This window comes from Silene latifolia, chromosome 9, assembly GCF_048544455.1.
Source record: "Silene latifolia isolate original U9 population chromosome 9, ASM4854445v1, whole genome shotgun sequence".
Taxonomy (NCBI): Eukaryota; Viridiplantae; Streptophyta; class Magnoliopsida; order Caryophyllales; family Caryophyllaceae; genus Silene; species Silene latifolia.
The window spans coordinates 3,797,570-3,814,657 of NC_133534.1; the positions used below are offsets into that span (position 1 = coordinate 3,797,570).

At 33.1% G+C, this 17,088-nt stretch overlaps 1 protein-coding gene across 1 annotated transcript; it reads right to left on the reverse strand.

Annotated features, from left to right (window-relative positions):
* Positions 1 to 1,003: 1,003 nt before the first annotated feature.
* Positions 1,004 to 4,836, reverse strand: LOC141598742 (transmembrane emp24 domain-containing protein p24delta9-like). Its single transcript, XM_074418494.1, has 4 exons — positions 4,480 to 4,836; positions 2,818 to 3,027; positions 1,774 to 1,850; positions 1,004 to 1,282 (listed from the first exon to the last, which is right to left on the reverse strand). Exons 1-4 carry the CDS (start codon positions 4,681 to 4,683, stop codon positions 1,138 to 1,140), a joined length of 636 nt encoding a protein of 211 aa, XP_074274595.1. The 5' UTR covers positions 4,684 to 4,836; the 3' UTR covers positions 1,004 to 1,137.
* Positions 4,837 to 17,088: the final 12,252 nt, after the last annotated feature.

Consider the following 17,088-nt stretch of genomic DNA (forward strand, 5'->3'; position numbering starts at 1 on the left):
ATCAGAATTCAACTCATCAGTTTTTTTTTTTAAATATTTATTTGACAACTTGGAAGCTTAGAATTTATGGAATTAAGCAACTTGAGGTGTGCATTGCTGTTCTGGTGTTATCAAGAATACAGAAGACTTCAGGTTGTAATTTTTTAATGTTTATATCCTGGAATTTGACATTGTGTTTAAAATAATGTTTAATAGAGTAAAAAATTGTGATTAGTCACCCTAATGACCTGCCAAAAGAGTTGGGGAGGGAATCTCAGTGACATAGTATAAGATCAGTCAAAATTATTCTGACATAGTTTAATGTATACCTATTTTGACTGTTTCTCCTAGCAGAAGCTTTTCCTTTTTTAGCATCTACTTCTGCTAATCTATAAATTCCGTACCGGAGATACGGGTGATTAAGAATCGATAAAATGTAAAATGTAAAATGTGAAATGTGAAATTTCATTTAAGACCGTCTTAAGCTTAGGAACAATAATATTGGGAATGGAATAGGAATGCAAATACAGTAACTCTTTATCAGTTCTTGGAGAAACAAAGTTTTGGTGCCTTGACAATGAGTTGTAGTTAAGCCGGGTCAAACTGGATCCAGAACCAAATATGTGATCCAAACACTAAATCCATGTCCGATTTGAAATTAATATCCTAAGATTTTTTATCATTTTGGTGACCTAATTTTGGAAATTTAAGTATATATTCACTAAATCGTTATGTTATACGAGATTACGAGTACCCTTATATCACCAAAATGGTAAAATTAAGCAAAATTACTGAAGTAATTAATTTCAAATACCGTCAAATCACCAATATGAATTTCAAAACTCAAGTGATCATACCGGAAATTTATCCAATCTCAATACTGAACAGGAATTAGCCAAACCTCAGGCAAAAGCTTCCTAATTAAAATGAAGAGTTATGTGCAGAGAAACACTATTGAACACCACTTCAACCCTTAGATATCAATCACTGCTCAGTAATCCAGACGTTAACAACACCGGGAAACTTTAACAGAATATTCATATGGAAAACGTATAAATTACTGCAAATTGACAGTTCGAAGACATTCTGTTAAAAGAGTAAGGGCTCGAGAATTTTACAATGACTAAGGTGAAAACTGTAACAAGTTTGTTCTCTAATTTAAAGTAGCTTTTTCCTTTCAAAAAAGGTTTTCAAGTGCCATACTAGCAAGCCCGCCACTGACAAGTTAACAACGATTGAAAGGAAACTGAGCCAATACATTCTCGAGTTTGTTGTTCTGTTCAAGTTTTGCATCTCTTCTTCCCTGGAATCAACAATGGTGATAACATGAGTTAGAAACAACATACTACCTATTAGTACCCCCGTCATCCCATTTATATTGTCCTAATTCGGTTTTGGTGGGAAAATGATGTCCACTTTAAATTGGTAGTTATTTTCTCATAATATATACTCCCTCTGTCCCGGTCATTTGTTGTCCTTTTCCATATTGGGGTGTCTCAGTCATTTGTTGTCCTTTCTATTTTAAGAATGAACTTGATGAGCAATTTGATCATTCCCACTCAATTTGTTCCACTTGTCATTTAGTAATTGGTTCATTCCTCTTTCCTTGGTCTTTGTGCCAAAAACAAAGGACAACAATTGACCGGGATGGAGGGAGTATGGAGTAATAGCCAACTTTGATAAACAATGTTGGGAAAAATTGATGCTTAAATCAGTTGACTATCAAAGCCGGTTATAAATTCAAGACGGAGTTGTCTATAATGTATCAATTTCACACAAGAAAGAGGAACTCACCTATCACGAAGGTAGAACATTTCCTCGTGAATTGAGTTGACAGTATCCAGCAGCTTCTTCAACTCCAGTTCCATAAGCTGGTCAACAACAAAAAAAAACAATAACTTAAGGCACTATTCTTTTCAACTGATTTCGTTGAAGAAACTAAGTAGCATTGTGCTGTAACTCATTATCGGCATAAGTTTACAGGGCTCCAACCGCCTCCAATCTTAGACTTATAGAGAAGTATAAGACACGATAGACAAGATCTATGTACTGACACACAAATTATCATGTGTCAAAAACATTACTGAAAGTTCTAAGATTACCAGTTCCAAGCCAAATTGAAAGCGTGATAAATAGAGTAATTTTCATTTGTCATGTGAGAAAACAGTGCTTTAATTACGCCATGACAAAGATAAGAGAAAGCAACCATTAGAAAATATAGCTTCCCATTCAAAACATAAAAACTCATTTCATAAAACTCATTGTCCCCAACCCCACATGTCGGGTACAGATCTGAGTGTGGCGCCCGACATTGAAGCCCTTTCTCTTATGAAACCAAGATAATCTATTTTTAGTTTACATCTTGGTCAATCATTTAAAACTAGCTAAGTTATTTTAATACCTGATCACCACCTTGTGGATCCCCAACATTTTAACCATTGTTTGGCTTTTTAATGTGATTGGAAAAGAAAGGAACGGGAAGAAAATATGAGAAGAGAAAGTAAGAAAAAGGTGCTTTTAACTTCTCTAAATCTCACTGATTTGGGAAGAAAACTAGCAATTTAATGAAAGTAAATTCCTTCAACTTCCTTTCCTTTATTGTCAATTCAGAGCTATACAAGCACAATGTAGAAAAAGAGTCGAGTTTCTCTCCTTTTTTTCCTACCCACCAAATCCATTTAGGCAACCAAACAGTCAATCTAAAATCATTCCAAAGAAGATCACATTAGTAGAGCAAGAATTTACGAAAGAACTGAACTTTCAGCTCACGTTACGATTTAAACTACTCTGTATCTGTACAAAAGACAACATAAAATAATGTAGCAAAAACTAACTTACATCGATAGAGCCCTTTTTAGCAACACTCCCCCAATCCTTAGCAGCAACACCAGTCTTCCAATCAAAATCAAGAGTTACTGTTACTGGTGGGTTATGCTCCACAATCCAAAAACATGTCATGTAATCGCCCGCTTCCGCTGTTGTAAACGCAAACTGACCAGCGTCCACTTTATCCGCGGTATGAAGATTACTTCCATATGGCGATGTGACCTGCACATTCAGTTCAACTCCCTCAGATTAAACACAAATTCTCGAATATTTACTACTCTATTACAGATTTTGCAGGTTAGTGGGTAAATGGGTAAATTCTAACTTAAATGGATTAGTGCCACACTAAAATCACATAAAATGGTCAAGAGACTTAATGCAGATAAAATATTCTGATCCCCAAAGCTAAAGCGAGAGGCCAATTTTTAAGGTTTTGTGTAGATGTTATAACTTAGAGCTTCTTGGGATGGAGGTACTTGTTACTAAGGTAATAAAACTCATATAAACTCGAAAATGGAGGAAAGTGACGGTGGTGGAAGATAGAAATAGGGGAGAGCGTGTATAGTTGCTCCATTAACCTGGAATAATCACCCACCTTCCCCAAAAGTAATGTATTAACTGCGTAATGATTCCTCCCTTACCTCTTATTTCCATCATCCGCAACCACCATAAACAACCAATCTCCTCCTATTTCTTCTTGTTTTAAGCTCTATTACTCGTAATAGTTACCTCCACAAACCTCTATCATCAAAAGTTAAACCTCAACTAATTCCCGAAAACCTTTGGTTAAACGACCTCAAACCAGACAATCTTTACAATTTCGAAGCCAATTTACCAAAAAATCCTGATAAATTCCGGAAGAGGGGACATTCACATAAGCAAGTTTGTTAGTTATTGAATTATTCTCTCGACTAATACAATATGACCAATATATATAGTAATCTTCCTACTTTATCGATATCATTCCATAACAATAACAATGATATACTCCCCCGTCCCGGTCAGTTGTTATCCTTTGGTTTTGGCACAAAGACCAAGGAAAGAGGAAGAATTACTAAGTGACAAGTGGAACAAATTGAGTGTGAATGATCAAATTGTTCATCAAGTTCATTCTTAAAATAGAAAGAACAACAACTCACACAGACACCCCAATATGGAAAAGGATAACAAATAACCGGGACAGAGGGAGTATAATTCTTTACGATCATATGTCGATCTCGACATATCCTGCCACCATAACATCACCACCAAAACCTTAAAACCTCCCTCATCCCCACAATAACTTCAAAACTTCTTTCGAGCTACCGAAGCAAGTCCTCAGAGTTGCCTAACCTAACAAATTCCAGAGATCATATTCTAAGCCTCAAGTAAAGTCGTAAATTATAACAATATCAAACTAATACGGACAACCTATTTCATCCTTTTGAAAAATAGATGCGAGTTAAAGCCACCGACTTTCAAAACACAAGAATGTCCAACCAATGCCATAAAGTCCGCAACTTTATTGACCTCACGGAAGCAATGTTTAACTACCACTTCGTCATCAAAAAATATAAGGTGCCGGGCATCTAAACATAATAAAAAAGAAATAGAAATACAACTTCGTAACATAAAATTACACAAATTCTTATTTAAGACGGGTATATTAAATATAACGGTAACAAAGAAAGTTACCCGAACAGTAAATTTGTAGGCGTCGGATAAAGGAGTGCCTTCATTAGGATTAACGATGTGATATTTACCGACAGTCATAGAATTACTCTTGATATCTTCGGAGATGCATTTAGTATGAGTTGATTTTAGATCGAATCTAAGGGATTGGGTTAATTGTATAAACCCTAGAATTAACAAAATTGGTACTAATTTGAAGCAAACCATGGGTTTAATTTAGGTTTAAAGTGGGGTAATTTGGGATTAGTTGATTTTGATTTTGATTAGTGAATTTCTGGGTTTTTAATTGAGATTTAACAGAGAGTTGTGAGATTGAAGAAAGAGAGACGGGAAGAGTTGTTGAGTTATGGAGTGTTTATATGTCATGTCATTGGAGCTGATGTGGGAGTTTCTTATTGGATGAGATTAGACTTGGCAAACGGGTTAACCTGGTCCGGATCGGGCCGAGTCTGATCCGGTAAACAAGCTTCGGGTTGAATCGAGTCGGCTGGATCAATTCGTGATTTCGGGTTCGAGGCATTTTTGGGTTGATTATCGTAAAGTGTTATAGGGATAACGATCGATTTTCAACAATAAACATTCGAGTTTAGTTAAATTCGGATCCTGAGTTTTCGTGTCAGGTCGGGTACGGGTCGGGTACGGGTCAGTTCTAAATTCGGAAGAGTAATAACGATGTATTAGAATTCGGAAGAGTAATGACAATGACGCTACTCTGTGTATGTATGATTGTATATACAGTTAGTCTTCCATAAGACTGAGGTATCCATCTTAACATTAATACGGGGTCAATGACACATCTTAAGTTTAAGACGGATACAATCGCCGTAAACAAGAATTTTGTGATGGAAAGGGTATTAACTGGTATAAACTGAGGTTGGAAGAGAGGTAGATATTGTAAACGGGTTAATTCGGGCCGGGTCAGTTTTGGATGGCAACTTGCAAGAGGTCGGGATAGGCCAGAGCTTTTCTGGTTCAAGTCATTTTCGATATTCATGAATAATATTCACGTTGCAACAATAAATATTCGGGTCAAGATCAATTTGGATTCGGGTCAAGCTCGGGGCTTGAGTTCGGTATCGAGTCAGGTATAGATTGGGTTATTCGGGTCGGGTTAGTTTTGTCGGGTCCAAATAGAATCATAAATCTATAAATATTATTAAAAGGCTAGACATTAAACGCCACGTAGACAAATGTGACATGGCAACAATTAATTGTGACGTGGCAAAATATAGTGCACGTGGAAATACTAGCATAGTAGTACACATGAAAAAAATTATCAATTCCACATTTAAAAGTTACTCTCATAATCTATAAAATATTATTAAAAGGCTAGCCTAAAAATGTCACGTAGACAATGCCACATGGGATGAAAAAAAGCCACGTATACAATAACAATTTGACTTGGCAAACTAATATAACATGGATTACCAATTTATTATTATATTGCATTAATTTAACTCACTTATTTCCTTTAAAAATCTATCCATATTCCATTAACTTTAAACTTAATTAACTAAAAAAAACTACAATAAAAAATATGGATTAACTATAAGTTAATAATTTCAAGATATTTCATATGGAGTAGTATTACATGTATTCGAAATAAAAAATTGAATACATAAGAAATTAAGAACGAAGAAGAATAAATGAAGTTAAAAATAAAAAATAAAAAAACTGTATTGTCACTAATTCACTACTTTTTTTTTGAAAGGCACTAATTCACTATTGCTGTTACTATAAAAAAAATATATTATAACTTTGTTGTATATAGAAGATGTTTTACAAAACTAATTAATCGACAAATAAGTATTAAAGATCACATAAAATATTTTCTTAGGAAAATATAAAATATATGGAAAAGAAAATATTTATTAATTTAAGTAATTTACAAACAAATTCTGTAAATACTTAAATGAAATTAAACAATAATAATAGAAATTTAAAAGGGTAGTAATATCATGTATTTAGTTCATGAAATAATTTCACGTAAAGGATAAGGTTTTGTAAAAAAAAAATGCATTGTTTAGCAATATATTTAGTAAGTAAAACTAAAATAATTATATTTATAATTTTGTGTTCATGGTGAATTTAAATGAGACCTTCTCCATTCCACTTAAATTATTTAATTTATACAATATTATTAAAAGGGTACTTAAAGCATTTAAGTTTAATCCACGTGTAATTTTCTATTGGTTAGTAATAATTCACTTATATTAATTACTTGATTATTTAACTAGAAATAATCTCTAAATATAATGTGTTACTTATAAATACTAACAAAATAAAAAATATTAATTGCAAACACAAAAAAATAAATTATTACAAACTCTTTATTTTCCTCTCATAAATTTGTATCAACCTACCTATTCATTTAACTTTTATTTATTTTTATTTAATAGATTGTCTTTTGTTTTTCCTCACAATTATTATACTTTGTATTTATTTTACCATAATTTTTTTTTATCCCCCCCTTAGTTCACAAACATTCTTCTTCTCTCAAATAAATTCCTGAAATTAATTAGATAATTAATTACAAAATTTTTCTTATATAAATATTACAACAATCCTATTTTTCATTTTTATCTAAAAAGTTGGTAGGTAAAGTATGCATATATATAACCAAATGAATTATTTAACTTTTTTTTTTTTATTATATTTTGAATTAATTAATATTTATAATCTTATTTAGTTCTTATTTTTTTGTTTGTATTGAAATTGCAGGAGGATGACATACTCAAATATTAATAACATTGCATGAAATCTAGAAATAATGGTTATGGAACATCTTTGTAATTTTCTTTTGACTTGAATATTGTTAAAAGGCTACTTAAAACATTTAATTTTTAATCCACGTGTAAGTTTTCTATTGGTTAATAATAATTCACTTATATTACTTTCTTTATTATCTAACTAGAAGTAATCTCTAGATATCATGTGTTATATGCATATAGATACTAACAAAATAAAAAATATTAGTTGCAAACGACAAATTAATACAAACCTTTTATTTTCCTCTCTTAAACTTGGTATCAATATACCTATTCATTCAACTTTTATTTATTTTATTTAATAGAAGGTCTTTTTGTTTTTACTCATAATTAATATACTTTGTATTTATTTTACCATAATTTGTTATCTCCCCCTTAGTTCACAAAACCTTCTTCTTCTCTCGAATAAATTCTAGAAATTGATTAGATAATTAATTACAAAAATTTCCTTATATATATATTACAACAATCCTATAAATCATTTTTATTCAAAAAGTTGATAGGTAAAGTATGCATTTTTAACCAAATGAATTATTTAACTTTTTTATTCTTATTATGTTTTGAATTAATTAATAATTATAATTTTATTTAGTTATTATTTTGGTGTTTGTATTGAAATTGCAGGAGGATAATATTGCATGAAATCTGGAAATAATGGTTATGGAACTTCTTTCAATTTTCTTTTAACTTGAATATTTTTTTCATTTTTGTTGGGTTTTCCTTTTTTTATTATTATTATGGTATATGCGCAATATAAAACTGTAGTTGGATCTCTAATTATTGGTGAAATGTTACATTATATATTCTAACCCTTGGAATATTAATTGACAAATTTTTTAAATTGTACTAAATTGTCGTACACCCTTTCGTGCACTTTATTAGTTTTCCGTGTATTCTTCAACTTATATTTTGTCAAACAGGTTATAAATCAAATATTTTAGTCGACAAACATATTATAAATCAAATGTCTTAATGGAAGTGTTGAAGTATATATGCTCCAAGGATATAAATTGGATCTTTTAATGCGGAGTAAGGTAAATATTTTGCATGGTTTTTGGTTAGAATCCGATGATCATTCTCCAATCCATTGTTTCAACTTTAAATGCTTACAAGCTTTTAAATCATTTTTTTTCATCAAATATTTTCTTCTAGCACTCTCAATATTTCTTCGAGAAATGTTTATTTTTTTGTAATAATTTGTATATAATTTTTTTTCCTCATAAATCAATTGTTACGAATATTTTTTAATTATCACCCTATTTGTTGCCTACTTGCCTTGCTTATGTATCCTACTAACATATCTCGAAAATAATAGGCAAGAAGACAAACAAGCTAAATAACGCATTCATGAACGATACCGCAAAAATAAAAGAACATAAACAATCAAACCCGTGATTCTCACGGGTCACAAAACTAGTTAATGGTAAAAAACTAAATTTAGATAATTTTAATTTCATAGAATAATTTTTAAATCACTCTCATGCAAAGTGAATTTAATAATAATAATAATAATAATAATAATAATAATAATAATAATAATAATTCCTTAGCTGGAACAAAACCTTGATGCTCAAGATGTTTTGGAATTTTAATCATAATTGTACCTCTATCTGGATGATTTGGTCCAGAGAGTACATCTTCAGGAACTGCTCATGTTGGGATGCTCCTCCCTCTGAGTGTGGGTCTCTCATTTGGCAGCGGATTCTGCACATCAGAGATGAGTTTGTTCTGAAAGTAGGTTCTCAGGCTGCTGCAAAAGGGCTCTTTCAGACCTGGTATCAGCAGGGTAAGTTCCCTTTGCACGTGGTCTACGCTATCTTTCAGGGGGATTCCCATGAGCTCAGGTGGATGAAGCCTCTTCTGGACAGCATTGTCATACCCAAGCACGCGTTTATTGCTACCATTGCTGCCCAAAATAGCCTGGCTACTGTGGATAATTTGTGTACGAGAGGGATGCAACTTGTTAACCGGTGTTCTCTATGTTATGCTGCAGCTGACTAGTTTGCACCTATTCTTTGAGTGTCCCTTCTCTACAACTTTAATGCATGGCTTGTTAGCATGGCAGGGGATCACCAGACATGTGTTGAGTTTGAAACATGAGTTGTATAAGCTTGCTCTAAATCGAACTCGTAAAGGAAGGAGGAAACTTGCGTGTTGTACACTGGCTGCAGGGGTGTTTATGTTATGGTAGGAGCGGAATCGCAGGATCTTTATGGGAGCTCGGAGAACAGTTGAGCAACTACTTAATTTAGTAAAGTATTTTGTTTGTTTACGAATGTATTCTTGGAAACAAGGGTTCGAGAATGATCACCTCTTATCCTTGCTCTTAGAATAGGTGTTTTTCTTTTTGGTTTTGTTGTAGTTGGGCCTCTTGTAAGATCGGTTTTCTCTTGTTAATGAGAATTACTCACTTCTTACAAAAAAAAATAATAATAAAAAAAAAAAAAAATTAATAATAATAATAATCTATAATTATAATTAAAAAGTAAGCCAAACTATCAATCGTCAACTATATGTCTTATTTTAATTTCATAAGATAATTTATAAACCATTCTCATGCAAACCTTTTACATTACATTTCTTCTTACTCCATATTTATGTATGTAAAATCAATAACTCTATGATCTAAATACAAAATCTATATATCTAACTTAAAGGCATGCTAAATTACCTATCATAATCTACATGTCATATTTATACAATAATATAAAAAGACTACCTTAAGCATATGTATAAGACATGCGACCAACGTAGAATCACTAAAAACTTTCATTTGATAATATGTGACTGATTAATAATATTCATTCATAAAATTAAGATAGAATACTTATTATCACGTTTATGACCCCTAATTCATCTCTAACTCTTCATTTTCTCTTTAGCTCCTCTTTTTCCTTTTTGATGATTCCTTTCTCCCCCTAAATTTGAAATCCTTATTTGATGATAAGTTAATATAAGTAAAGTCTTTAAAATAAGCACTTTTATTTTTTACCCTATTTTTCTAACCTTTTGGCATATTCATATGTTATTGAAACTTTCCATTGCATATAATTTTTATTAATCATTTGCATTTGTGAAAAAAATAAAGTTATATCATACATAAGATTTGTTTTTTATTTGGTATATGTGACTAATTAATAATATTCATTCATAGAATTAAGATAAAATACTTAATCACGTTTATGACCAGTTCATAGAATATACATCTGAGGTAGTACCTCTTATTGTTTATTTTCTGAGTTTTATTTTAAAGTTTTTGAGTTATGCTTTAGTATAAAGTTTTTGAGCACATTTATTAAAATGTTACACTAAAAAAATATAATATTGCTCAAAAACTATATTTATAAATGGTAATATGCTCAGAAAAAATGTATATATGCTCCTACAAGGTATGAGGTACTACCTCAGATGTATATATGCTCAAAAACTACAAGGTATGAGGTACTACCTCAGATGCGTAATCATTTTTCTCGTTTATGACCCCTTATTCATCTCTAACTCTTCTTTTTTTTGGTGAAATGTGAGCTTTGATTAAACAATAAACAGAATTACATGTAGTCCACTTTTGATAATACAATTAGGCTTTTACAAAACATCATATAATAATCCCTAAGCTTGCAAGCCATTCCTTATCCCCTACTAACACAGGCCGAGTAACTACCTGTATCAGTCTTGCCTTCACAGTAGCTTTAATCTCAGCTGCAACAATATCAGGTCTTCTCAGCTTGAGATCAACACGACAATCTGCTTCTCTCCATCCAGATCGCATACCAAAGCAAGCCGATCCCGATCACTCTATAAACCTTCTTCTGTGTCTTTGAAATACCAGTAACAGTGCTCAAATTAATATGCAACCAGTCCCCTAGCACAGCAGCAACTTTAGAGCTATAATCACAGCTCCCAAAGAGATGGCTATGCCTTTCTTCTTCCTTTTCACAGAGAACACACCTGTTAGTAGTACACAGGCCTAGTGAGAACAGCTTAACTCTTGTGTTCAATGCTTCATGCTTGATCATCCAGCCTATGAGAGAATGTTTAGGAATAGCCCAGCCATCCCAAACATCCTTATACCAGTGGACAGGGGGGTGTGTTCCCTGCATCCACTGGTAACCAGAAGTGACAGTATAACCACTTGGACTTGCTAACCACTGATTGCCCTGAAAACCAGTAGTTAACATTGTCCTAACCTTACAGATATTCCTCCAGTTCCAGTTTGAATCTGGAGGAGGTTGATAACTGTTCCAATCTGTCCCTTTCATATATACATGGTCAACCCAAAGAACCCATAGACGATCAGCTTTAGTATAAATCCAATTGACAAGCTTACCCACTGTTGCAATATTCCACACCCTAGCATCTTTCACACCTAAACCACCTTCCTTCTTGCTGCAGCAGACTTTCTTCCATGCTACAAGAGGAACCCTATGATATTCAGCATCACCAGTCCATAAAAAATTCCTACAAATCATTTCAATCCTACTTATAACTCCTTTAGGAATCAGAAATATTGAGGCCCAGTAATTATGCAAAGTGGTAAGCACAGAATTAATAAGAATAAGTCTTCCTGCATAGCTTAATTTCCTGGCACCAAGCCCCCTAATTCTGCAAACAATTTTCTCAATCAAAACCTTGCAGTCACTTCTTTTTAACCTCACTTTGATCTTTGGAATACCAGGTATTTGAAAGGCAAGGAGCCTTCCTGAAAACCCGAGACTTGAATAATATCCAACTTGAGAGAAGTCTGCTACACCATTGAACACAACTTGATTTTGAAGCATTAACCCTCGGTCCAGATGAGGCGAGAGAAGGTAGATAAAGCCCTAAGAAGTAACATAATAGATTGCACATCCCCTTTACAAAACATAAGAAGGTCATCAGCAAAAAGTAGGTGAGTCAGTTTCAGGCTTTTACAAAGAGGATGGTATCTAAAGTACCATCTATTAGTAGCATAATCCAGAACCCTTGATAAGTACTCCATACAAACACAGAAGATAAGGGGAGAGATAGGGTCACCCTGCCTAAGCCCCCTCTTTCCCTCAAAATAGCCAAATTGTGCACCATTCAAACTTAAAGAGTAGGTAGGAGAAGAAATGCAACACATCACCCAATTCTTAAACTTGCTAGGAAAATTCAAAGCATCCATCATTTGTTCCACAAACTGCCACTCAATTGAGTCATAAGCCTTTTGCAAGTCTAATTTGAATAAGCATCTAGGGGACACCATACTTCTATTGTAGAGCCTTACTAGATCTTGGCAAATCAGGATATTCTCCAGAATACTTCTACCCTTAACAAAAGCCCCTTGGTTCTTACTAATGATGTCAGGGAGTATGGCAGCCAACCTATTGCACATGATTTTTGAGATAGCTTTGTAAAGAACATTACAACAGGAGATTGGACGAAAATGCTTCACACTTGTAGGTCTGTCCAGTTTAGGAATGAGTGTAATTGTTGTAGAATTGATCTGAGTTAGTAACTTGCCAGTATCAAAAAAGTTTCTAACAGCACCACACACATCATCACCCACAATACTCCATGCATCTCTATAAAACTGGCTAGTATAACCATCTGGATCTGGTGATTTGTCCTTAGGTATACTGAAGATACTCTGCTTGACTTCCTCATCAGTGATGGGAGTGTCTAAAATAGTCCAGTGTGCTGCTGTACAGCAAGGTCCCCTGGTGACTACATGCTGCTGGACAGCCAAAGTATCAGTGTGAGAGCCTAGCAGGTTCTGATAATAATCTAGAAAAGCTTTTTGTATAGCATCACCAGTGGTACAAACATTACCATTCATGTCTTCAATCTGCATAACCTTATTCAACATCACTCTCTTCTTGATAACTTGGTGAAAATAGGAAGTGTTGAGGTCCCCTGAAATGGACCACTGAATTTTTGCTTTCTGAGAGAGGAAACTATCCCTGGCCAAAATAAGTTCCTTGAGTTCATTAGCCAGGTCATACTCCTGCTGAATCAGGTCCAAATCCCCAGGAGAATCAAACAACTTCTTTTGAATTTGTTGCATTACAGTACCAGCAATGTTAGTACTGTTTTCAATATCAGAAAAACAATTTTTATTCAAGCTCTTGAGAACAGGTTTAAGAGCCTTCAATTTCTTCACCACATTAAACATTTTAGTCCCTTTGTAAGACTGCTTCCAAACACCATCCACAGTAGCACTGAAATACTCAGATATCCCCCACATATTAAAGTATTTGAAGGACTTTTTTCCATTGAATTCAACTTTCCTATCTACAATGGTGCAAGGACAGTGATCAAACATACCCTCAGGATGGAAATGTGCCATGTACTCTCCATAATGACTCATCCATTCAGGGTTCCCTATTGCCCTATCTAGCCTACTATAAACTCTGTCAGTAGGAGCTTGCTTGTTAGACCAAGTAAACAAAGCCCGAGTAGCTTTAATATCCTCCATTTCACATAAAGATACACATTCCTGGAAGTGTTCCATCTCTGCATCTGTAGTATTACCCCCCAATCTTTCAATTGGAGATAACACAGTATTAAAATCTCCTACCCACAACCAAGGCAAATTGCAAGTAGAAGCTGTATCTTTCAGAAACTTCCAAAGAATAGTTCTCTCCATCAGGTCATTAAAAGCATAAATCACAGTCAGTAGAAATTTCTTGTTATCCACTTTAGATTGAACTAACATATGGATATACTGAGAGCCATAGTTCAGAAATTGCACATCAAAGCAAGTAGGATTCCATAGCAACCAAATCCTTCCCCCTTTATGCCAACTACAGTTGGTAGAAATACTCCAGCCATCACAAATTGTAGTTGCCTTATTCAACAAAGTACTAGGTTTAAGCTTAGTTTCTAATAATGCAAAAAGACCTACACCATTATTATGCATGAACCACTTAACAACCTTCTGTTTATTCAGGTCATTAAGACCCCTGACATTCCAAAAACCTATACTATGCATGATTAACTTGATGAGGAGGGTCCTTACCACTGTTCTCTACCCTGAGTCTAGGTGTAGCAGAACCATTCAAAGCATCCAGAAAAGTGTACGGACTGAACTTACCAGAGAGCCTTACTCCCACCATATTCTCCTGTCTACTGACCCACATAATTTGTTTTGCAGGTGTAGCTTTGACAGTAGGAGTGGCCCTCACCATTGACAAGGGGGGAAACACTTCAGGAGTAAAGGTAAGGGGGGTCTCAGAAGTCTCAGCAGGTTGAGTTTTCTGAACAGGCCTCCAAACTTGTTTAGGCTTAGGCTTAGATTGCTTGACTTTCAACCCTCGATTCTTAGGCTTCCACTGGGACATGTCATGTCCTATCCCATTACAACTAGAACATGAGATAGGATTCCATTCATACTCCACATTAACAACAACTACATGCCCAGATTCATCCAAGAACCTAACTTTATCAATAAGCTTCTGGTTAAAAGGCACTTCAACCATCATTCTTGCATAACTCAAACGAATCTTATCCTTAGTAGCATCATCCATACGAATAAAATTCCCCACCAATCCAGCTATCTTAGGCAAACAAGCCCCCCAAAATCTCAAGGGTACACCAGATAATCTTGCCCACACTGGAACAATATCAACTTTCTCCTTTGTTAACTCAGTTTCAGGAAGCCATGGACGAATAACCACAGGCTTATTATCAAACAAGTAATACCCTGAGTTTAATAAAGCTTCCCTGTTTTCAAACTTAGTAAAACGAACAAGGAAGATTCCATTGTCCAAGAAAGAAACTCTATCTATCCCAAATTGATCCCAAATACGATACACAAAATTCTCAATAATCTCAGCAGGAGGGTTAGCACCCAAAATATAGCAAAAAACAGAGTTGTTCCAAAAGTCTACCTCTTGTTTAACATCCTCATGTGTAAATTGAAGTAAATCTGAGAGCTCTTCCTCCTCTGAAATAGTTTCCATGATAGGGATATTTTTTCCTTGGTGTTTCAATATCCACCCATCATTAAGCTGTTCAGGAGCACCTTCACTGAGGTTCAGAACCGGGATTCCATTAATTTCATTAATGACCTCGTTCTACCCAAGATCAACAGATGAGGACCCCGAAAGGTAGCATCTTTAGGTTTGTTTTGAGTAGTATTTGAAGTAGAAGGACGTATTATTGAGTGTTTAACAGGTGTTGCAGTTTTTGAAGAGGACATTAATGGCGAAAAACGGTTTTGAGTTGCCTTAACAGCCGTCATCCTCACAGAATTTTAGGTTAGAATTTCAGAGCTTTTTTCTCTCTCATCTCTCTAGAATTTTTTTAACATTTAGATAAATATCTCTAACTCTTCATTTTCTCTTTAGCTCTTCCTTTTCCTTTTTGATGATTCCTTTCTCCCCCTAAAATTTAACTCCTTATTTGATGCTAAGTTAATATAAGTAAAGTTTTTAAAATAAGCACTTTTATTTTTTACCCTTTTTTTCTAACCTTCTGGCATATTCTTATGTTATTGAAACTTTCCATTGCGTATAATTTTTATTAATCATTTGCATTTGTGAAAAAAATAAAGTTATATCTTACATAAGATTTGTGTTTTATTTGGTATTGTTTAAATAACTTTTATTGATGTCAATTTGTATTTCTCACCTTCATTTATTTTTGCAGATGGAATGGTACAATTTTCTTATTATTGCAAAGTTGGATTGTGCAGTTAATTACGTTATACATAAGGTATGTTCTACGAGTTTTGTTTGTGTAATTTATATAAGCTTATTGTAAAATGCACAGTTTTTTGTAATTTATCCACTAATATCGCTTTGTAGTAGATTTCTTTTATACTATCTTTATATAAACCCTCTTACAAGATTAATTGAATTATCGTTAAATGTATGTTTGTTTCTTATTCTATTTTTGTAGGTGATGATTCCTTTGTCTTCTCATAATATTAACATAGTGTGTTAGAAAAAAACTACAAGGGAAATGTGTAGGCAACAGAAGGATTTAGTTGAACAAAAACTTGATATCCATCCTTGAACCATGTTCTAATGATATTAAAACTTATTTAGTACGTAATTGTCTCACTTGATATAAAAACAAAACATTTTTTAGTTTTTAATTCAAATTTAGAGGATCTTTGTAAATTGTTTTTTTTTTATAACTGTTTTTGTAAAAAAAAAAAAAATAATAATACAATATAGTTAAAAGGCTACTTAAAACATCTAATTTTAATTCACAAGTCATTTTTATATTGGTTAATATTAAAGCTACATCAGACTTATTTATTAAAATTCTTCATAAGATTTACTAATATTTTTTGATGGAAATCATAATACCGATCATGATTTAAATTATAAAAATCAATTAACAATTTACTCTCATCATTTAAATCGTACAATTTGTCCATCTAACTCTTCATTAACCATAGAGATAGTAGTTAAACGGTCTTATATGTAGTAAATAAAAAGTCAAATAATTTGGATTATAAAGCTACTAATAATATTTTTTAGTGGAAACCATAAGATCATGTACTAAATTACAAAAATAAATTAAGAATTTACTCTCATTATTTAAAATTTAAATCGTAAAATTTATCCATATAATTTCTCATTAGTAATAAAGATAGTAGTTAAAAGGCCTTATATGTGGTAAATGAAAAATCCAATAACTTGGATTATAAAGCTTCAATATTTCTCATATTGTTACTTTTGATTTATTTCAAAACTATCTTAAATATTGTAATTAGCACACTTGCGAAAAAGTGAAAAATAAGGTGTATATGTGCATGTGATTCAAACGTTCATAATCTTCTTAAAAGTATTCCATATTTCTATCTTTTAAGATTTTAAAATTTTAAACGTTTAATAAGTTGTATAGTTAGTTTTGTAATTAAGATGATACT